Source organism: Chaetodon auriga, chromosome 11 (assembly GCF_051107435.1).
Source record: "Chaetodon auriga isolate fChaAug3 chromosome 11, fChaAug3.hap1, whole genome shotgun sequence".
Classification (NCBI taxonomy): domain Eukaryota; kingdom Metazoa; phylum Chordata; class Actinopteri; order Chaetodontiformes; family Chaetodontidae; genus Chaetodon; species Chaetodon auriga.
This window is the reverse complement of record NC_135084.1, coordinates 26287787-26311444: the sequence shown is the minus strand read 5'-3', so window position 1 is coordinate 26311444 and position 23658 is coordinate 26287787. Positions and strand designations below refer to the sequence as shown.

Sequence of the window (23658 nt, the reverse complement as noted above, 5' to 3'; positions counted from 1 at the left end):
TTACGTGAGCTGCAAAGTTTATTAAAACTAAACACCATAAAAAGACCTAAATAACCCTAAAGAGATTTGAACTGCTTCTCAGCAGTGACGGTAACCTTTCAGGATGATCATCTCTGTGCTGTTGTGCTCATTGGTCAGTTAAACGAGTTTAAAGCTTATTGCGCATTTTCTGTGCTGCTATTGTAATATTTCATAATAAGGGGGTGAGTGTGCGGTGATAGGAAGGCCCAGCTTTGTGAATTTATGATAAGGTTACAGTAGTTTGGTGCGAGGGGGACGCTGGCACTCTCCTCCTGCTGAATGCGCCACACAGCAGTGGGGCTCCAGTTGGCTGTGTGCGCTCAGACGCACAGACGCAAGCATCCCACTGGCTGGAGTTGGAGGACACTCGCCCGTCTCGCTTCCACCGCTGCTCTGATCCCTTGTCTTTGTCTCCCTGCGGTGAGAACACCACCCGCACGGGACGGAACGGAAAAAAGAAGCGCTCCTTTTTTTGAGAGTCGGAGAAACTGTGCAGAATCGGGACTGGACACTTTTTGGAGGGGGGATTATTTCTCGCAGGAGGCGAGCTGGATGTGTACAGCGGGGCGCACACTGCTTCGTCTCTTCCATGGATTTCAATACAGTGGACGTACCCTGGGAATTAAACTACTGTTAAGTCGCTTTTAGTTCGCAAATTTCGTTCCAGCAAGGGTTTGTTTCACATGGAGAGGAAGACGATGATCATCGCAGTATTGTATGTCCTCCTGCCTCTTTTAGGTAAGTTTCACTTGGTTTCTGTCCACCAGCAGCTGTTCGTCTGTCTCTAATTCATCCATAGGTGCGTGTGATAATTTAGTGGCTAAAGTGAGAGCTGTCAGTGAGCCCGGCAGGAAACGGGCAGAGGCTGCTGAGACCCACGAACTGCTCCAAAACGGCCAAGTCAAGCAGGAGCCGTCGCTGCCTCATCAAACAGCAGAGCATGCCAAAGCAAATTGTGCCTGAACGGCGCGTTTTCATCGTGAAACTGTCATTAAATCAGCTGCCTAATCCTCAAGTTGTCAAGCAGCGTGGACCTGATGTCACTCAGTGGCTGTGTGTGTTGTAACCTATAGATTATTGCGCAGTGAGATTTATTTTAATGTCACCGGATAAAACTCATCTGTAGTATTTTAATCCCTGGAAGTGCGTAGAATAAACTTTGCCTAATTACAGTGAATAAATGAGCCAACAGAGGACAAAGGGGTATTATTGTTTTACGTATTATTATTATTATCATTATTATTAGTAGTAGTAGTAGTAGTAGTAGTAGTAGTATTGTAATATTGTAAATGGCACTTTTGTTTCCAGACGTGTTGTCTTATGCCGAGGAGAGCCTGCGTGCTGGGGCCACCCGGCTGGACTGTGTGAGGGCCAGTGAGCAGTGTCTGAAGGAGCAGGCGTGCAGCACCAAGTACCGCACGATGAGGCAGTGCGTGGCCGGCGGCAAGGAGAGCAACTTCAGCATGGTGGCCGGCCTGGAGGCCAAGGACGAGTGCCGGAGCGCCATGGACGCGCTCAAACAGAGTCCGCTGTACAACTGCCGGTGTAAAAGGGGCATGAAGAAGGAGAAGAACTGCCTGCGCATTTACTGGGGGATCTATCAGACGTTACAAGGTTGGTTTATTGGTTTTGGTGGAACTTTTTCTTGTTAGGAATCATCAAAGAGACACCCCTCAACAGATTCTGATGAAGAATTGCCTCATGTTGCTGTTCTGATCAGAGTCTCGGCTCTGCTGTGCTGATTTTGTATGGAGGTCTGTCAGAGAATGAAACAATAGCACAATATTACTGTTTTTCTTCCTGGTGATCCAATAAAACCCCCACAGAGTCCCTCGGGGGTCTTTGTTTGGGTGGGGCTGCTGCATTTGGAGAACACCCTGCAGCTGTAGTTAATATGAAATGGACGTTCCCCATAGGTTTTTTAATCTGCTCTGCAAAGGGGTGAAATGATTAGTTGCCCCAGCTCCTCCCACTGCTGTATGGAGGGGGCACCATCATCCTCCCCCTCCAGCTCTGTGACCCCCAAATCCCTGTACCACAAACACAACCACTCAAAAAGTAGCGCACAGCTATTTATCCAATAACAGTCCAATGCGATCATGCGCAATCACTCAACTTTTCATTCAAATTTGGTCTCCGACTCGGTTCACAGCCACAGTCCCGCTGAGCCAAGACACTTTTTGACCTCCTAAATCACTTTCCTTGAAGGTAATGGAGCATGAAGCCCCTCAGCTCTGACAGTGCCATCTTAAAGTGTTGATCATAGCAGGGGGCCTTTTAGTCCCTAAACTGCATCCAGCCCATCATCTGCGAGTCCACTTCCAGTTGCACAACACAGCTGACCAACCTACCTAATCAAGCGTGTGGCTGTGTGCCAGCGTGGCTATCGACTGACCCAAATAACCCCTGTCACATGCAGGCCAATGTGAGGAGTGACGGATGATAAACAAAACAGGAGGGGCTTCAAAACAAAGCTATCTATCTATCTATCTATCTATCTATCTATCTATCTATCTATCTATCTATCTATCTATCTATCTATCTATCTGTCTGTCTGTCTGTAACATGTGGTTATTGTCCTCACAGGTAATGATTTCCTGGAGGATTCACCGTATGAACCTGTGAACAGCCGTTTATCTGACATCTTCCGGCTGGCTCCCATCATAGGTAAGAATAAGAGGATGTGCTCTGTGGAGGCTTGTGCTCCATCCCTCCGTGTTTATTTTTCTTTGTTGTATTGGTCACCCGTCTCACATGAGATGTGGTTAAGTTCAAAGCTGTGCATGCTCCCACCGAAGGTTATCTGTGTGTCACAGTGTTTATCCTCCCTCATCCTCTCCACTATCTGTCTTTCTCTCCGCTCGTCCTCACCCCAGCAAACATTGCATGCTGGCTGGAAGTGACCTTGCATGGGGAGCTATAGTTCTGAGTCTCATCAAGCAGTAGATGAATGCAGCTGGAGAAGGAGGGCTCTGCTGCGGCCGGTGTGTTTCGCTGTGGTTGTGGACGGCTTCCTCTTGTGGCCGCTTGAATCCACTTGTTGAGAAGAGTGAGTGAGGAGCTCTGAGAGTAACGTGGGAGAGCATGACAGGCGTTTTTCTGCTCAGATCTGTGTGTGGGAGCTATGCTGAGTGGAGCCTGTAGATGGCGATGTTATTCCCTTCTTCACAGTCACTCAGTTACTCTGTGGTCCCACAGTTGGGACTGTTGTTGGTATTTGAGAGTCTAACATATGAATGTGGTGCAATCATGGAGCTGCTTACATTTTCATTGTTGCACTGCAGGTGATGAGCACTGTGTCAAATGAAACGGACGCGCTCTGCCTCCACATCCTCTCAGAACAAGCCTGATATTTTGACCCTTTTGATATAGAGGAGCCTTTTCTTTCTGTTTCCTCTGTCATTTTTATCTCACAATAGGCTGATTTGCCCTAAACCGATGCTTCTCCTACAGAAGAGTGAGCTCACGATGTGGGTGGTGAGGTACAGATACACAAAATCTTGGACTGGGTACAGGCTTCATGACCAATTTGCTTCTAAAGAAACACCGACTGAGGAGCCAGCTTTTTCGTAAAGCCTATTCTCTCCTCTTGCTACACTCTATAGAAAGAGGAGAACTTACAAAGGAGAAACCCACCATGTCACACTATGTACGTCTCTGTCCCTTCATATGCCAGCCAGTCCCAGCGAGGACGAGACACCCACAGGCCATCGGTGCTGAAGCATGTGCAGCATCGTGGTTAACATCACAGGCAGGTGACGTCTCTGCACAGTCTGAGCTGGAGGTTGAAGGGATGGGAGCAGTTTGATTTATTGTGTCGTTCTTATAGTGAAGGCAGGCGCCCCTTATTTGATGGCCAAATGCCTCTTTATGTTGATTGATGGCTTTGCATATATACAGTATATCTCTTTGTAAGCGTTAGAGATCAGGCGTCATATCAGCCCGAGTCCGTCATTACAGTACAGTTATGGAGAGTTTGGTGCCAACTCAGGTTCATCTTCATCATTGATTCATCTGCTGGTCATTTATTCTGTTACTTGATTAATTGTTTAGCACATAAATGTCCAAAAATAATGGGAACATGCATCTCACAATTTCACAGAGCTCAAGATGAAGTCTGCAGGTAGCTTGTTTGTTCTGACCAACAGTCCAAAACCCAAAGACAATAAATCTACAACGATGTAAAATGGACAACAACAGGAAAGCCTGTTGGCATGTTTTCTCTCTGCATGAGTCCATTGACTAATCAGTTTTGAAAATTGTTGTTTCATTCTTTATTGACTTTAGTGCTTCAGAGCCCTTCAGTTCCCAGCCTTTCTGTGACCCTTTTAAATTGGGAAATAAGTACATGTGACCTTTCGTCACAAGCCCTTCTCAGACTGTTTGATTTGAAGGATTTTTACAGGCTGAAGAGGTAAAAGTATTCAGTATTTAGCAAGAAACAAAATGAGCATTTGAGAGAAGTCAGTAAAAATAAACAGAAGTTTGTGTAACATGATTAATCAGATTTCTTTCGTTCACCTTCCATCCTGTGACACCTCAGAATGATCCTGGGACTCGCTTGGATGTCCTGACCCCGAGGTGGGGAATGACTAGCTGTTTCAGTGCTACTGCAAATGCCTCTTGATGTCAACTGACAGCTTCATATAGCTGTAACCTATATGATATAACACAGCTCAGCCTGGGTCTGTCTTAAGCTTTCCTTTTTGTGGCTGAGGAGTGATACGTTAGAAAGAAAAGGGCAGTGAAACAGCGACGCTGTAAGACAGAGCAGAGGGCGAATGCTCAGAGGGAGAAGGAGCGAAGCGTCTGATCATTAGACAAAAAACACACAACAGCACACATAGTCTGAGAGGGGACCAATATGAAAAGTACTCTCTGGGGATTCTCATTTTCAAATTATGCAAATTTAGGTCTTGTTTCTCACCAAACTTTATATTGGAGGTAGGAGTGATATTAGAATACAGTACAATACCCACTTTGATTGTTTTCTCATTGTTTTCTATAGGAGCTCTCTGTACATTGTCTCCCTTCTGCTGTAACACCTGCACATTTCTTCTGAGCATGTTTTAGTCTCCATTAGATGCTAACAGACAGAATACTAATGATGACTTTTATTCTGGTTTACAGTGTAACTTAGTGAATGAAACCATTGTACTCTTGTTGAGTACTTTCAGGCCCTCAGACACCGGTTTGTGAACCACTTATGATCCGACTCAGCGGTCTGCGGTCAGCCCTCTGGACGTGTCCCGTGTTTGTCTCAGTGAGACAGTGCTGCTTGGTGATCCCAGGCTATAGGAACAATAGGCAGCCACGCTGATCCTGTAATTCCATAATCGGCCCCACGTCTCCGACCGAAGCGACTAATCCCCTGTGACACCCGTACATACAGTGCACAGATGTACAGACCCTCAAACACACACACTGCTGTGCCCTGAACACCTGTTCCCAATGAAACGCCCATAGGCGTCAGTCTGGTTGCACTGGAGAGACATGTCAGGTGTCGGCTGTCCTCACAAATACACTGTATGTGCAACTAGAGTGGACGTATGATTTACAGAAAATCATTTAGAATACTTCACGGGATGAAGATTAGAACGCCGGCAGTGAATATCACACATTTAAGTTTGTAAACAGAATTTCCATAAATAATAAAACACTTTAGTTAAAGATGTGATAAATATAAACACTGACATCATAGAAAGCTTAAATAATCAACTCTAACTGAATTTGTATTGAACAATGAAATGTATCATTCCAGCTAATAGATGTGCACAGAAGAACACAACACACAGCAGTGGGCTAATTCAGCTAATTATTTTCAGATCTTTACCGGGGGCAGAGTGCCTTTACCTCAGGGGCTGAGTCCAATGAGTCACAGAGAAGTGTGAGCAACTCACTTCTCTGCACCAAAAATGAGCAACCACTGCAGTAACCACGGTTAGTTCCTCAGCAGTGCTTTTAGAGACATAAAATAAGAGCAAAGTTTTGCCTGCACAGGTTTGAGTCATGAATGTTTAGAGGAAGTCTTGCTGGTGTCTGAGACCTACCTGTGGACATGCTGTCAGCACTGGAGCACCTTTAAAGGGCTGTAGTTTCTCAACGGACTTCTGAAGGAATGCATACTGAGCGTCCACCGTGTCTGTCCTGATCAGCACATCTGTGCTGCTTGGAGGTCACTGGAAGTGTGGCAGGAAGCCGATGTGATGAGAAGACGGCACATAGGAGGCCTCTGTGAGTTTTCATACCAACATGCAACACCTGAAGGGAACACTTCGGCAGTGAAGCGTTATAAATGGGTTTCATAACACGGACGCAGCGTAGCTCGGTTTCAAAGTCACCGTCTCCATCATATGTTCGTTCTTGTGACAGAGTAATGACGGCTGGAAAGCAGGAAGCTGTGAGTGTGAGCTGTGCACAGGGAACATGTAAACTCCTCTGACACATCGGTCGTGGTTGAAGTAAACAAGCCTGCGTGTGAGGACATAACAAAGCGTGTGCACCGGTATTTTTAATGCAGGTTGTTGATTGCTCTCCTCGATTTCTTTTCCCAGCAAAACATCCCCGTGTTCAGTCCCTTTATCTTCTCTCTCTGTCTCTCTTTAGCAGCTCCACCTGTTTTGATGTCTCTGTTTCAGTTCATTAAAGGGCTCAGTGAGTTCTGCTGCTCGTGGAACTTTGGAGACTGCTGCTTCCCCATTAGGTGAAAAGTGTGTGTTTTCACTTTACACGGAGCACGTGTGTCATGCTCCACATAAATATGACACACAGAAGTAAAACATGAAAAGACAATTCTGCACAGACTTTTCTTACCACATTATCTATGTCGATATCTGTCCATTTTGGTGTGTAACTTTTTTTTGCAGTTAGAGAGATGCTAGCTTTGCAAGATGCTAACTCTATAAATCAGTAAGCAACAAGGCTGAGCTGGAAAACAACAATTTTCTATCGCACCGCATGACTTCATACAAGCTTAGAGGAAGGAGAGAGCAGAGTTTACATGACATGGCTGCCCTTCTCTCCACCAGTCGCCCATGTTTATGAGTCACCGATCCGTGCAGGAGGGAGCAGCACAGAAACAGAGAGCATTATTCTGAGATTAAAGTGGACTTGGAATTACTGCCACACCATTTGGCCCGGCCCGCTGGAAAATCATAGCGGTGTAGGAAATGGCTGAAAACACAGCCTGGGTAGTTTCATATTACTGTATTCATGAAAACTTGCTCTTCCAGGTACTTTTCTGATGCCTTTCAGAACATTTCTTCTCTCCATTCGCTGGCTTTTCTTGTCCTCCTTGGTCCTCTTCCACATCGTCTTGTTTTCCGACATGCCCAGCTCTTCCTGTCATCTTGAATTGTGAATGTGCCAAAGTACAGCTCAGGTATGCATGACTTAAAGAAACATTTCTACATCTGGGTAATGGGTGATTTGGGCAAGTCTCAAAAATTTTTGGGCATATTGCCACAAAGATTACAGTGCATGATTGCACTGTGTGCAGATAAAAGACCGTTTTATTATGTGAGCCAATTGTCATTTGAGAGGTGAGAGAAATGTAACACGGGGCATAAAGTGACACGGACCGTAATCGACAGTCTGGGCAGCAGCCAGAAGTGACTTCACCTAAATACAGCAGCTGTGCTTAAATGATGGGGTGGCGGCAGGTGAAAACGGATAAGAAGATCACAGATTCCAGGAGGTGCGACCTATGAATAAAGATGAGTTTATGCAGCTATCATTTTCACTCTGGCCTGCGGACTGACCTTTTATGGTTGTTTGCCAGTTTTGAAGTGATAATATAGCATTTAGGTCGGCAGCACTTATCTTAACCACGGTTTGTGCTTCAGAAGCTTCTAGTAAACAGGCAGTGTTTGAGATTTACGTCACAGGGTGGTGAGTTGACCAAAGGTTTACGTTCTCTAAGCCCTTTCTTTCTCCTGCATGTCTTTCCTTGTCCTCACGTTCACGGCATCAGTAACTGCTGCTTAAACTGGCAGTAGATGTTTTTTTGCTTTCATAGAGCATGGTGAAGTGAATTTTGATTCCAAAGTGTAACTCTACAGAATAATGACACCATGGGCCTTTAGATTGGTTCCCTGTAAGCCTGCACCAGGTGCGATCTCCCGGGAAAACGACTTGTCACGTCTTCATTACAGACTAAATGAATGAATGAACTCACTCTTTCCCTTCACCCTGCTGCCAGCCCCTGCTCAAGTTACTTGTTTGGGCCAACTCATAAAATTGTGACAATTCAACCTCACCTCTTACCTTCACAGCGGCGTTGGTCTTTTATTCATGGAAATTTGGAGACCAGCGTGGTGCGACCTGTGCTGCTGCTGGTTTCTGGGCTCTGTGGAAAACAGAAAGCAATCTGGTTGCCTTTGCCACAGCAGCTCTGGTAAACACTGGGGGGTTGTTGAAAAGTTGCTTGTTTCCACTTCAAATTCAACTAAATCTTGACAGATTTTCATGAGCGTTGTCTCCTACGTGTGCATGTTTCAGGCTTTCTGCAGGCGGCTCTGCGGTGATCACAAACTGTGCTCTGTGGCTTGTAATGATTTCATTTCCCGTCATCGTGTATTGACGTCTGTTTGGCTTAAACTCTCTCCTTAAGCTCCATCCTCTTCTCAGTTGGCTGGCACAGCAGCTCCCTATATATCACCCACTCACCACTCATAAGCCCCAATACGCCAAAGCTCAATATTGTGCCTCTTCCATGTGTCAAGACTTCAAACACATCTTGTCCTCGTTCCTCCTACTACTGAAGTCAACCTTGAAGCGCAGTTGCAGTGACGTGTGCGTACATGTGTGTGTGTTGTGAGTGTGAAAACATCTGTAAGTGCGTGGCCCGGCTGTCAAGCCAAGGCAGCGCTTCAAATCCCCCTGCGCTGACACACAGGGCTGAGAGGCTGTCAGCACCACTCAACCACTGGCTGCAGAGGAAGTCACTCTCATTATGAGCTGCCAATGTTTCCAGATAAGAGCGTCTACCGCTATCTCTTACCCTGCTGGTGTTTGTGTGTACGCCTGCATCTGTGTGTGTGTGTTCATGTGAGCGCGAGATAGGGTCGGGGAGGGAATGCAGAGGAGTTACAGAGGGAGAAACATAATTTATTGTGCTGTATCTTTTGGAGAGAGAGTATCCTGCCTGTTCTCTTAACTTTATTTTTCTGCCTTTATTTATCCAGAGTTGGTTGACTGAGCACATTTTCTGCCGTTCCCTGCTTCACGCTTATCCAGTCAAATGCATTTGTAGCTGGGAGTTGCTCTGGATATAAAAAGTCCTACGCTGTTTGCCACCGAGCGAGCAGATTTAGTGTTTACTTTCTAGAAGTTGTTGAAGTGAGTGGGCGTTTCCTCACTTTTTATAGCCTTTCGCCAAGTTATGCACCAATCCCATATACTGGATCGGGATTGGCCCTTGATCCTGACTTTATTCAACGGATCAGGTGCTGGCCAATCCTTCCAGACTTTAAGACTATTAAAAACCGATAAGACACTTCACAACTGATGGTTTCCAAAACATACACACACGTTGTAGTTGCAGTCAGAGGAAAGCACAAATTGAGGATGATGCAGTGGACGACAGGATGCGTTTTCAGGCAAAGACCCTCGAAGAGCCCGTCGAGTCTTAAAATGTCTTCATGTCCGGCGCTGTAAAGTCTCCACCACACTATTTTCCCATTTTCTTTGATGTGAGCTTCCTGGTTTGTTTTCACTGATGCACCTCTGACATCATCAGCGTACTTAGAAACCCTTTTGCATCATTTCCCAGAAAGCTGGTGCTTCACCTTTGGAAGCTAAATGACTCAGTTCCCTGAGGCATGTTTCATTCGATCTACATCATTAAAGATGCTTTTCTTTTTTGGCATGTCAATCACAGACCAAGTGCAGCTCTCAGTCTGGTCTGACTCACAGCAGCCTTGATTTTGAATTAAATTAGAGGCATTTCCAGACCATTCTTTCCTCTTCCAGCTTTTGAGCTGGTGAGCTGTTTCTTGTCTCGGTCGTCACACCTGCAGCTGGCAGTGATTCAGTGTCTGTGGACTCTCAGCAGGACATAAAAGTATTGATGCTTTTTCAATCCGACATGTTTAAAACGGTGCAATCTCCATTAATTATACATTCAATAGTACAGATGATACCAAAGCTATTAAAAAAAAAAGAAAAACCTATCTGCAGTCAGGCTGCACAGATGAAACAGCTGGAAAGAATATTTGCTCTGTGACCTTTGGCTGCTTTGGTGTTGTCTCACCAACTTTTGTTTTTATGTTCCTGTGAACAGACGCCATTATTCCAGTCAGTTTCAGCTTTGTTTGAGTTAATGCCACCAGGCTAAACATTGTGAGGTGAACAAGCGAAACATTAGATGCCACAGATTAGCATGTTAGCATGTTATTGCTTAGCACATCAGCATGTTAACTCAAGCATAGCAGAGATGAAGCTCAGCACAGGCACAGCTGAGGCCAGTCAGGTACAGCTGAGGCCGGTCAGGCACGGCTGAGGCCGGACAGGCACGGCTGAGGCCGGTCAGGCACGACTGAGGCCGGTCAGGCACGGCTGAGGCCGGACAGGCACGGCTGAGGCCGGTCAGGCACGGCTGAGGCCGGACAGGCACGGCTGAGGCCGGACAGGTACGGCTGAGGCCGGTCAGGCACGGCTGAGGCCGGTCAGGCACGGCTGAGTCCGGACAGGTACGGCTGAGGCCGGTCAGGCACGGCTGAGGCCGGTCAGGCACGGCTGAGGCCGGACAGGCACGGCTGAGGCCGGTCAGGCACGGCTGAGGCCGGACAGGCACGGCTGAGGTCGGTCAGGCACGGCTGAGGCCGGTCAGGTACGGCTGAGGCCGGTCAGGCACGGCTGAGGCCGGTCAGGTACGGCTGATGTGACTCAGTGATTCATTCGACGTGGTTCGTCCCGTGGCACCACTGCACAGTTTGTCTTTTGGTGTGTACTGGTGTGGCTGCAGACTTTTGATCTTGTTTCTGACTCTTCAGTATCTCTTCAGCACACTGATACGACATGTTTCTGATACACATCCTTACACAGTATCTGTTCATCCATCATGCCAGTCCTTATCTACACTTTGTGGTCTGTTTGCAATGAATTAGAAAAAGTGCCCTTATATAACTCATTGTTCTGTCCCCTGCACCCGAGTGTGTTTTGTTAAAGACTCCCAAATCCACTGCCGACATTACTGTCCCTGTGCCTTGTCTCATATGAAACCTAATCAATACAGCACTGTGTTAGATTGGAAACTTGAGGCTGTGTCTACAAGAATCTATTGATTTCTCTCTTTTTCCCCTGTTCGCTCCTTCTTTTCCGCCCAAACTCTTCCGCTTAGGCCGGGATCAAAGGCTTTATCCTTCACAAGGTTCGCGGTGTACAGTTCCAGCCTGAGCTCGGCTCTCGTGTTCTGACAGAAGGACGCGGCCTTGTGGGGATTTGTGTTTTCATTGACCTTGTCTCATCTCTGTACAGTTGATTTCTAGCATAACGTGTGCAGTAATGTGGACTATTTCCAGATTCTGAGAGATGCATCAGTGTATTTTTAGTTCAGTATAGATGGATTGAAGCTGGTGGTTTGGGAGGAAAGGCGAGGCTTAAGGAAAACTCCTCTACACTGCGGAGTAAGATTATTCTGATTCAGTGGTAGCTGTCAGCTTTCATTGTAAACTGTACTGTGTTACGCAGCAGAGGCTGAACCTAGCTCAGATTTAATCCAAAGGCAAGGTCGAGAGAACATCTTTATATTTCACGTCTCACTAACTGTAGATCTCTTTATCTTTGTATTTCCTCTTTCCGAGCAGGCCTTTTAAAATTCTCCCTCCCCATGCAGCTACAAGTCAGCTGGCCACTTAATTCACCACGCTCGTTCAGAAATGACTGATCCAGCTGTGGGCCATTGGCAGAATAATTCTAGCAGCAGCAGCCATATCATCAGGTTGCCAGTTCAATCGCTGGCTGGCGCAACATGGGCCAAGAAAATCATTTAGTTAAAGGTGACCAGATTTGAGTCCCTCTGAGAGCTCTTTGATTGGATGTGAAGTGGAGGGGTGATTCATCATAGTTAATAAATGCAGTTGACAGCTCAAATCAGCGGGAGGGAGCATGTGCCAGGTCTGCCTCCCCCCGCTGCTTTATGCTGCATGCAAATATGGACAATTAACTTTTCACATACACAGTAGCAGACACCTACGCAGAGTTATACATGAATACGGGCGCGAATGCAATCAGGCAGGACTCGCAGGCAAAGGATTGATTGCACAAATGTATAGTTATACTTTAAGTTGAAGGAATAACACCTGAATTCTTCAGTGAAACGTTGATGTGAATATGCAGTGTCCCCAAACGCTGTATGCTGTGATAAAAAAAGACATTTTGGCTGACGTTACATATACTGTATGTCAGCAGTAAGTAAATCTGAGCAGACGTTGCATGCAGGAAGTAGAGTTGTAGTTAATTCCTCGTTTAATCAGTCAAACTTCTGTTATTTGTCATACATACGTCTTCCTAGTCCAGCCAAAGGTCGTCCAGTTTTGACCTGGATATGTATTTTTAGTTTTTCCAGACACCCAGGTTACATGATCTCAGCATGCATCGCAGCCGTGGATGGTGGAATCTCCGGGTAACACGCTAGCAGCTAGCTTAACAGCTGTGAGTGCTAACAGTAGCCATGCTCCTTGTTTATGTTCAGTATGATAATCTTAGTTATTTTCTTACATGTGAATGAGACTTGGCGCGGTTGCATACGGTATAATGCAGTAATGATGGCGACGCAGTACTACAAAGTACTCACCCACAGCAGTGAGCCGTATGGGTAGCCATCCCATTGAAGTATAGTCTGCTACACGCTGCTGAGGAAACTTTGACGTCTTGGCATGCTTTGACCTGAACACCAGATCGCTCCTCACAGGAGCCAGATTAAATAGTGCCTCAGTCTGCACTTAAATGTTGGGAATAACTAAAACTGAATCAACGGTGACGAGAAGATTGTTTTAGTGGAGTGGAGTTGATTCCGATGTGTTATAATCACATTGTGTTTTGCTCTGCTGGCGAAGGCATGACTGACCACTGGCAGGTGCGCCAAAGCCGCGGCCTCGCGTTAAGCTGCAGCTCTAAGCCCTCAGCTGCACCCAGTCAACTCACAGGATTAACTTGCCTCGGCTCCGGCCGTCAGGGCTTTCACTTGTGCGGTTGTGTCTTAATAGAATTTCATACTCTACCAAAGTAAACTGGACAGGACTGAGCTATACTGTTTCCTTCTTTTGTCCGAGTGGATTTGTAAAGTCAGGCTTCTTCCCCTGCTTGAAATGTCTCACATACAGCCAGCTGCACTGTATGTCTTTTTTGTCCCATAGGTTTTGGTTAAATCAGGACCATCATATGTCAGAGTAGTACTAGCAGTAGTATTAAGATTTCTTCTTTGTTTGTCTGTGATGGAGGGAGTGCTGACCAAACCAAGGCTTTTAATTCAGCACATTCAGTGAATTTACATTTGGTTCAAAACAACGCAGGGCCGTCGTTGGTAAGATACTGCAGTGCCGTGTTTTTGTCACCACATCCGGATGTTTCTGGATGTCATATCTGCGTCATTCGCTGAGGCCTTTTTATTACTCTTCCAAAATAAAAGTAAAAAATAGATGTTATCAAGATGTGTTATCATATACTTACTCCATTAAGTCCTATTTTATTGTGTTTGCGAGTGCGACTGTCTTCCCCCCAGTTCTTGATAATGCAGTGATGTGGTAGTTATGTGTATACAGTTTGTATTTAGCTGCTGATGCATGAAAAGGTTCTTTCTGTGAGCTTCTGGTTGTCACACACAGCCTCTCCGTGGTCTGGGTATGCTCCTTCTCCATATATCTTTTGGAAACCTGTTCTTTCAGGACTTCCAGGGAATCTCAAATCCCTGCAAGTACTATTTTTATAGGACTTTCTTGCCTCCCAGTACTGCATTAGTATACATTTTCTTTGAAGGTCCCCTCTGGTCGGTTGGAATGTCCACTCTGTCCCCTGTGATCATGGTTGTCAACAGCCACGCAGCGTCTGATTAAAGCAGTGTCTCCAACTAACAAACGTCTCTCTTTGGAGAATAATAAGTTCACCCCCTTCTTCCCTCCCTCCTCCCTTTGTGCCTCCTCTTTTGATCACACAACAGCAGCATCCCTGAAAAGCAAACACGACCTTAAACACACACAGACACACACACAAACACGAGTCAAGTGTGTGCACACACCCTCACGCACACAAGTGCAGGATCGCATGCGGCCGCTGGCATCCAAAGCATGCACGCACACACACACACACACACACACACACACAGCATCCATGTGAGCTCTTGTTCTGTGCCAGTCTGTGCTCTCAGAGATGTTAAATGAGGGCATTGATACATAAATTTGCATTTGTTTCATCCACAACCGTCCTCCTAACTAAAAATCTATAACTGCATGCCCCCAATTTGCCACGCAGCTTCAGATGCTTCTATTCTGGGCTCGTTTCATGTGAGGCTGGCGTGACTGTTCGATCGATTTGGTTGATGCTCTCTTCACACATAAGTGGGCTAAACAGCAATCTTTCACCACGCTGATTGTACAGTTTGTCAATGGGTAATCTAGGTAAATACCATCCAAACTGTTCTTTTGTTGTGCTCGTGCTCTTTGTTTGCATAGAACAATTTGCAGCCTTGATTCGACTGTTACGGTTTGAAAGAAAAGCACAGTAAAGACAGCGATCGCTGATGTGAAACGATGTCGGTCGTGGAGCTCGTGCAGGCTCACTGAGCAGGTACAGAGCCTGATCTGAACCAGCTGTGACCGCCTTGATTGACAGTGACAGTAAATGAAAGCGCTTCGAGCTTCTTCTCACGACGTCTGCTGCAGATAAGAACTATACTCCCTCAGCGATGTTCCAGGCAACACTTCCTCTTTCCTTATTCTCTTCTGTAGCACGCTGAGCTCGTGTCGCACTTCTTCCTTTTATAAAACTCAGGAATCGTTAAAACCTTGCTCCTGTGTCCCCTTCTGCCTTTACCTTTGCCCACCTGGAAAGCACCCAGAATGTGACTCTTGCCCGTCAGCTGAATGATCCGAATGCTCTCTTTCCGGTTCTTGTTTGACCTTTCCCCTTTGACCTGTGAGTATCCCCTTTTATCATTTGGAGCCTTGACCTCCCTGTGACCTTTGTGAACCCTGATGACCCCTGATGGCTGTTGGTTAGTGGTCCTGAATGAAGCACATCTCTTACAGAGGGTGGGGAACCTTGGAGCAGCTCCTCCACTTCGGCTCCAGGCAGGGGGGGCGCCCAGGGCAGGCTATCCCAGGGCAGAGAGCCCGCTCTGGGCAGAGGGGGCCCCTCCTCCACGGAACTTCAGGATCCCAGTAGAAACAGGAGAGCTCATCCCAATTGGGCCATACTGGGTAACGAAATAGAGTTGTTTGTGGATTTGATGGTGCATGATTGTTTTCTTGAGACGCCAGCCTGGACTGGTCCGGTCACACCCAGCTGGTTTCCTCTTTGTCCCACAGCACAATCACTGTACACATTTCCCAAATAGCCACTTGCTTATTTGTCCTCTTACAAAGTTTCTAACAAAACCATGATATCAGTCCCTGCTGCCTCAGAGAGGGATCACAAACATACCGTCTTTGCTCTTTTTCATAATGTATGTTTTTGGCATTCTGACTAATATACAACACATGCAGAAAGGGCTGAATTTGGGCCTGAGTGCAGGAACTGCTGGTTATCAAATATCATCTGCCTGTTTACACACAGAAAACCTCTTTTTGGGGTTGTTTCCTGCAGCTGGTTTAGATGAAGCAGCACCAAATAATTCAGGAGGTTTGTAGTTTCCGTCAACATTTGAAGTAAAGGTTTAACAGCTCGAGAGTTTACGGTGCTCAGGGTTGAGAGATGAGACTCAGATGTCAGTTTTTCTTGGATCTGTTGACCTGCTTACACTGACTTTAGCTTGCTCGGTATCAGATTAAGCCAGTTATAGATTTTGGTTCCTTTGGGACCATCTGAGAGAGGTGTCAGACCACTGGCCTGGCCGTCCGTCTGTCTGCTTAGTCAGCTGTGTCAGGGAGAGTTGACATGTCCTTCAGAGGAGTTTCAACAGCAGATGTGCTCTCTGTTGAAAAACCCCAGAGAAGAGAGGGAAGGGTGGAATGGGGAGGCAGCAAAAGGCAGGGAGGAGCAGGGGGTGGAGGGTTAGAAGAAGCAGAGGATATGTCATATTTTGATATTCCCACTGTGCCATTTTGGCTTATGAATTTCCATTTTAGAGGGCAGTCAATGTCTGTGACTGCTACATTAGTTTTATGACCAAAAACAGCTTTTTGCAGGCTGTGATAGTGGGAGGGAAATATTTCATTTTGTCACCGAAAAGTTAACTTGCTGTGTCTTTGTGAATGAATTTGGTCATTATTTTGCAATGCACTGAATTTTTTCAATTTTTGTGTACATGTGCGCCTGAAGTGTGCGCACACAAGGACACAGGCACGTGGCATACTAATAGATTCCTCTGCTGGACTGCAAAGACATGAGCCTTTCTCACTGACAAATGAAGGCAGGCAAACACACACACACACACACACACACACACACACACACACACACACCATCCAGTATATATGGTTGCACATCTTTTTGCATGCACAACTGAACAAAGAAGCAAACACAGATCTGCACTCTCGCTGGCTAACACACACACATTTTCTGCTGCAAGTCTTGCTCAAGGGAGGGTTACATCAATAGGGTTGTGAGGTTGAATCATGCTGAATTGTGTGTTCTGACTAAAACCTGTGGGGCAAAACACACACACACACACACACACACACACACACACACACACACACGCTCTCTGCCTTTTCCTCTCTCGATTTCACTTCCATCCACCTGTTTTGATCCAGTACGTATTGTCAATTTGTGCATTTAACAGAATTCTGATGCTTTTGATGCTTGTTCGAGGTGAAAAAGTTGGTATATCGATTAAGAGGAGATATGGTGAAGGCTTATGGGATCTTTGAATAGATAATGTGGGACCTGGTTGCACCCCTTGCCTTGCTGCTGTACTGTTACAAGCTTTCACTGTGCGGATAGATCAGAGCTTGTGCTCGAGGGTGTTACTACAGAACTGCATCATCATAGGTGAGAAGCAGCAGTGAACTATCATGATGGACCAGAGTATAGTGTATATATATATGATTTGTACAATGTTTAAATATCTCTCTGTAAAATGGCCGTCTCTGTTCCTCTCGCTGCACTGGGATCAGAATCTAAATCACCTTTGCTGCCCAAGCATGGTTCTACATACGAGGTGCTCTGGCTGTTAACAGCTCTCAGAAGAGACACACGTAGGGAAAATAAAGGAAGCTATAGAAGCAGAGAGGCTGTGCTTTGGAGTGCATGGCAGCATCCATGCTTTGCCAAAACAGAGGTGCACACTATAGTGTGCAGTGACATGAGAGCTGCTCTGTTCTATGTGTACAGGTAATCTCATGCTGTTTATCAAGTCACTGGAGCACGAGAAGGGCAGTGGGTGTTTTTAAAGTGATGCACGTGTGTGTTTTTGACTGTCTGGTGACACACTGTGCTACTTTGCGATGGGCACAGAAGCTTCGTCCTGCTCTTCAGACACTTTTAGTTTGACAAAGTGTCTCAGAGAGACGTTTATGCAAAGGTTGATGTGTCGCTCTTCGCCTGTCACGCCTGAATGTTCTGCCACAGTCTGCATTGTGTGTGTGTGTGTGTGTGTGTGTGTGTGTGTGTGTGTGTGTGTGTGTGTGTGTGACTGACTGTGTGAGTATTTGTGTGTGTGTCCTCAGGGATGCTGGCGTTCAGATTAATTAAAAACTTCAATCCCTCTGTTCTCTGACAGGAATATGGATGTCGCCGAGGGCTTAACTGTAAATACCGTTTCTCCAAAATTGTCATTTAAAAAGATTCATCGTCCCAGGTAATAAGTGTCTGCAGCGAGGATTTGAAAAGAGTAAATAAATGGATTTCATGAATTGCCTTTTACAAACTTTTATGAGTATCACTTGTTTCAAGTCGGCAGTGAGACAGAAAGCAAACGGGCATCTGTCTGAGATCAGATTTCACCTCGCTCTTCTTTTTAATTACAGTTCTCTAACCTTCTCAATTTACTGAAACAAAGAAAACAAAAACTGTTTCTGCCTTCCTGCCAAACTGTAAACTGGCCCTTTATAAACAAACAGAACATCATCAAGTCTTAACTTTTGGATGCTCCTTTTATAACTTTACTCAATAATAAATATAAATAACGATCTCCAAAAACAACAAATAAATCACCAGTGCTTCAGTTTCACCAAAATGAGGGAAAACCTTTCAAAGATTATGACAGTGGAGGATGTTGGCTACGACGTGACGCCGCTGTCTTTGACATCACGATGGCGTTGTGTTGTTGCTTTCATCAGAACTTAGAAGTCTGATCTCAGTGAAGACGAACAGGACAGATAAGATAACTGGTCCGACCGATGAACGAATAATAACGGCGTCATCCTGCATCGGCCAGCACCAGGAAATTCTTTTGATTTCCTGTAAAACACATCGAGTTCCCAAAGTCTGTCATGTGGAGAACAGCTCCATGTCAGACTGAAAGCAGAACCATTGGAGAACATCTTCACCGCGGGCTCCCTCCTTTTTATCTTCTTTTATCTTTTTTTTATAAGGCATACCATGAGAAGGGGGAGTTTTGCACTTCCAAGGCAGCTGACAGTTTCAGACAACTGCCAGAACGAAAGTGAAAGAGGTCGACAGGTAGAGAACTCGAGTCAGTGTAGAGCTCGATGTCTCTGTTTTTAAAGCTGTGAAAGTTTTACTAAATGTACTGAGTACCAAGCACAATTTTGGGAAACTGGTACTCTACTCAAGTATAAGAAGTCCATTTTGGAGTAAATATTTTACTTTTTACTCGTCTACATCAATCTGACAGCTAGACGATGATACAGATATACACAGTTCAAGCGTGTTCTTGTCATAGATGAAGGTTTTAGATTCAACAATAGAAGAACTTTACTAAGTATTTTGGTTTTTTGGGGAAAAACTCTGGTGGAGTATGTCAGGTTTAAGTAATCCATGCATAACTCAAACCCAGCCTTTTTTCACTTGACTTTCAGTTTTACACAAATCAAGCACCTTTTCACCTGCAGGAGACCGTGCAGCGTTCTGACATGAAGGGTCGTCCACACCAAGAACGATAACAGTAACTATAAATGCACAGTATGTTTGGTTCTCACTCAGACGGCAGAGTCCACATCACAACTGTAACGAGCAGCAGTGAATGAATATCACTGGGATCACTTTCAGAGCGATTTCAGAGCGGTAGGAAAGCTGACAGCCAATCAAAACCCATCTGAACTCGCAGGGCGTCACATTGACATTGCAGAAAGACTCATAACTGACGTGCCCCCGTTTGATAAACCATCTTTATAAAGACTATCACGAAGGAGGACATCTGGGATGCAGTCAGGTTTCCCCTCAGAATCACTGATAAGTGTTCTGGTATTATTATTAAGACGGAGGTGAGGAGACTTGTGGTTTGCACCTTATGAAGTATTACATAATGTGATATGAGGCTGCAAATTACACATTAAAAACCTCATTTCACCTGAGACGTACCGGGCGGCCTTTGGCACTGATGGTTCTCTGACGGCCACCAGGACACCATCAAACTGATGGTGACTGAATAAAACTTGTCTTGAGAAGATAGCTGTCACGACAGAGAGTTGCATTTTCCGAACTCTTTTTTTGTTTCTCCATGCAGCGCACAGACGCAGCAGGTTATCAGTGTCCATTTTCTTAGCTGGAGCGTGCAGTGCATGCTGGACGCCGCTGCTTCCCGAGCGTGTGGATGCTTTACAGTCGTAGATGTCACTCCTGTTGTGGGCGACAATCTGAATAGTTTTACAGAAGTTACATTTTGAATGTGCAACCTGAATTTCTGAGTATGTGACTTGAGTGACTCTTGTCATACAACCATCTTTTTATAAGTTTTGAACTCAAATTTGAGTTTGAGAAAAGGCACAGAGCAGTGTGAGCGTGAGCGGGGATCAGACCTGTGACATCCCTCACGCTTCCCTCTACCACCCAACACACTGTCATCATGTCGTGGCCTCGGCAGCTCAGCAGATTTGGCCACCGGCCCGCTGTCTTTTGGATGAAGCGTTATCATTAAATGAGGAAGACGAAAATCTCCTCCCAAACCAAATGAGTCATGACTGTCTGAAAGAGAGAGCTTATTTTAAATCAGCATTCTTAGTCAGAGGATTATGGAGGGCCACGCCCAGAGCGCTCATCCTCTTTCCATTCTTAGAAACTCTGCAGCCTCAATATGAAATACTGCTGGTTAATTAGAAATACAGCTATAAGGTAAATATATTATTTAGCTGTGTGCCACAGTTAAATGTGTGAAATTTGCACTTTAAGAGGAAACCTATTGCACCTCACAAGGCAAATATAACTAATATGCATAGAATTAGGGAAGATGGGAAGAAATTAGATGTGGTGAAAGAGTCATGCAACAGAGAGAGATGAAATATTTCAGTTTGTTAAACAGCTGCTGTAACATAAAGGTCATTGAGCATCGCTCAGGCAGCGACAGGCACACAGGAGGCTTTATTTTCCTGCTGTAGAAAGCATCCAGCACTGGTCACTGCTTGTGAGTCATAAAGCACAAAACCATTTGACTGTGATGATGTAGCTGGTACATAATTCATGAGTGACACGAGTGTGTTTCCACTGAGGAGCTACTGCAAGTGTGCATCAAGCTGCCTGACTGCTGGGTGAACACATGAAGGCGTCCAAAGATCTGATTCTGAATCATCACCTTCATGATTAATGCAACAAAGACGTAAATGATTTATTTTACAGGTCAAATTTAATTTCCTGGTATGACTCCTCCAAATGTAGTTACACAATAATTAGTGGAAATAGGTTGTTTACATATGACATCACTTCACTCTTTTGTTGTGGCGTGAACTGCAGATGGAGGGCAGGAAGTGATTTTCTGCATAGGAAGCACGATAACACACAAATGCAGATGTTTACTCAGATCGATCAAACTGGGAAACCACAAGGAGCGTTTATTGAGTACCAAATATTGTTGTTCATAAGGCTGAAAAATGCAAGAAATTGACTGAAAAAGCTGGAAAAAAAGGTAGAAATGGTGTAACATGAGTTACTGTTTTCATTTTTATAATTTCATATAAACTAGCACAGTAAGAACTTTTTTGTCTGTCTGTAGAACAATTTTACACAATACAGATTTCTTCGGCAGTTCCTTGGAATTGTATTGAACACAAGTCATTCAGTTACTTAATCTAAATTAATTTCATTACTGCAAAGTTTAATTGATGTGAAAATGAATGAAAGCAATATTGAGAGATTCATCAGGCAGCATCCAGATAACAGGAAGATAAATAACGCAGATGAACTGTTGGAAGAATCCATATTTAAAGAGAACCAACAAACCCACATTTTCATAACAGCGCGGGTTCAGTAACATGACATTCTGATTTTTATTTACTCAAGACTCTCCTCAGCTTCGCCGCTCGCTCCTCCTCCTCCTGCAGAGCGGAACAGGTCACTGAGCGTGGCGCGAGCCCCGAAGGAAAGTCGACCAACAGGCGCGAGCACGATACCCACTGTTACCCTCACAGGTCACTGGCACTGAGCCGCAGACAGTTTGCATCCACACTCACCATCACCTTCCACTGACGCACACCTGCAGTTTGTATACATGCAAAATCAAATGATTATGACAGAGAGCGTTCCAGGAGAGCTTTGTGAGAGCTGGAGCTGGCATGACGGTGCCACCTGAAGCACATGGAGGGGTGTGTGCCGGTGTTAGTCAGAGGGTGAGACAGACGTGGTGTGAGTGGTTTTAAGGTCAAAGAAGACCGTAAACAGTGAAGCTGGTCGTCTCAGGGTCAAATCACTGGAGGCTGTCAGACAGGAGCGAAATTAGTTTTTCAGAAGTCTGAAACAAGTTATTTTGAAATAAAAAGACGAGCATTATCCTGCTGATTTGTTATGATCGAGACGGAGATAGAGACAGAGGCAGACAGAGGCAGGGACGGATGCCCGCTGTCCCTGCCGTGTCTGTCTTTGTGTCCGTGTCCATCATGTGAACGCTCTGCTGCGGTCGCTCGCAACTTGTACTTCATCCATTATTCACAGCTTCGCATTGACTGAGAGCAGGGGACTTATCACCGTCCAGCCAGAGGGAGGCAGAGGTGAAAGGAACGTAACGTGCAATGGGACCAGCAAGAGGGCTGCGTGGCCAAACACACTAATGTGCTTGGAGGGTGTGTGTGCGCGCAGGTGTTTATGTGTGTGAGGCTAAGTGTGGCCGAGGGCCAGGTGTCCCGTTGTGTGATTCACAATGCTCTGCTGTCGAGCCTGTGGAGCATATCCCTTTAAATCTCTGATGTTGACACACACAGTGACCGAGCGCTGCCTCTGCCCCGTCCTGCAGACAGATGAGCAGGGGCATTTCTTTCCCACTGCTCCCAGTATGCAGCCATAGTGGAAAGCCAGTGGTAGCTAAGACCCCGGTGGGCAGTTTGGCGTGGCGCCGCAGAGCTCTTTTGACTCGCCGCATTACACTCCTGAGGACGAGCAAGAGGACTTGGCAAAGAGTGAGAACTTTTGGAGACATGTTGGCTTCTGTGAAGCAGAGCTGCTCTCCAGTGTTTGTAATTTTAAGGGTTCAGGACGTCAAAAATACGCTTACAGTGCTGGAACAACACAGAACGTGACTTATTACATAAAACAGGGAAGTCGCTCAGTGTCCTCCTGGATCTGAATTTAGCTTTAATTTTCATTTTTTCTGTCCATCCATCCGTCCTCTGTTCCCTGTTAAAGTTAAAGGATAGACGGTGCTGTATGCCCGACAGACTGAAGCCCTTTGAGGCAGATTTTAGATTTTTGATTTGTGGATATATAAATAAAATTTACTTGACAACTTTCAGTCAGAAGACAGCAGAGATGGACGTCATTTCTCTAAAACGTGCAGCCTTTAAATCACCTTCTAATGAGTAATTAAACATAGAGTTTGTCTTCAGTTTGACCTTCATCACCTTACAAACAGAACCGTTCCTCCTCCGGCAGACCGTTAAACCTCCCCGTTCTCCAGCAGCATAGAGGTCTTTGGCTTTTGGTTGAATGCAGCTTCACATGGGTTCTTCAGCGGTCCACATGCAGCCGCTCCTTTAACAAGACAGTATGTTCCTAATTTAGGCTCAGACCATTCACCAACACACATTCTGTCTTTATGTAGAAGAGCTGAGTGTTATTAAGGTCACACTGAGGCCTGTTTTGAAAAGTAAGTGAATTGTTCATGCAAAACAAAGACTTCCTCTCAGCTGTCCCATCATGGACCTTTCTAGTATATATAGTAGTAGTAATAAATACAATAGGCTAATTGTAATAGTAGAAACTTTGAGAAGTTCACTGCACTTGGAGCTGTCTCACCACAATCCACCCTTTGCTGCAGCCATGAGCAGCTCCTCCAGCACCTCCTCCAGCAGCTCTTTCTTTAAGGATCCATACTGAGGTTTTTGAGAATACTTTGTACTTAAAGTAAAGTGAAGCATGTGCAGGTTAGCAGTGCTG

At 45.4% G+C, this 23658-nt stretch overlaps 1 protein-coding gene across 1 annotated transcript in view; it reads left to right on the top strand.

The window, feature by feature from the left end:
- The first annotated feature begins 325 nt into the window (after nucleotides 1–325).
- The window catches only part of gfra1a (gdnf family receptor alpha 1a), an 84327-nt gene continuing 60994 nt past the window's right edge, over nucleotides 326–23658 (top strand). Inside the window, exons 1-3 of the mRNA XM_076743656.1 lie at nucleotides 326–759; nucleotides 1330–1635; nucleotides 2608–2688. Coding sequence (XP_076599771.1) covers nucleotides 705–759; nucleotides 1330–1635; nucleotides 2608–2688 — 442 coding nt within the window. The 5' untranslated portion in view covers nucleotides 326–704. The remainder of the gene's footprint in view (nucleotides 760–1329; nucleotides 1636–2607; nucleotides 2689–23658) is intronic.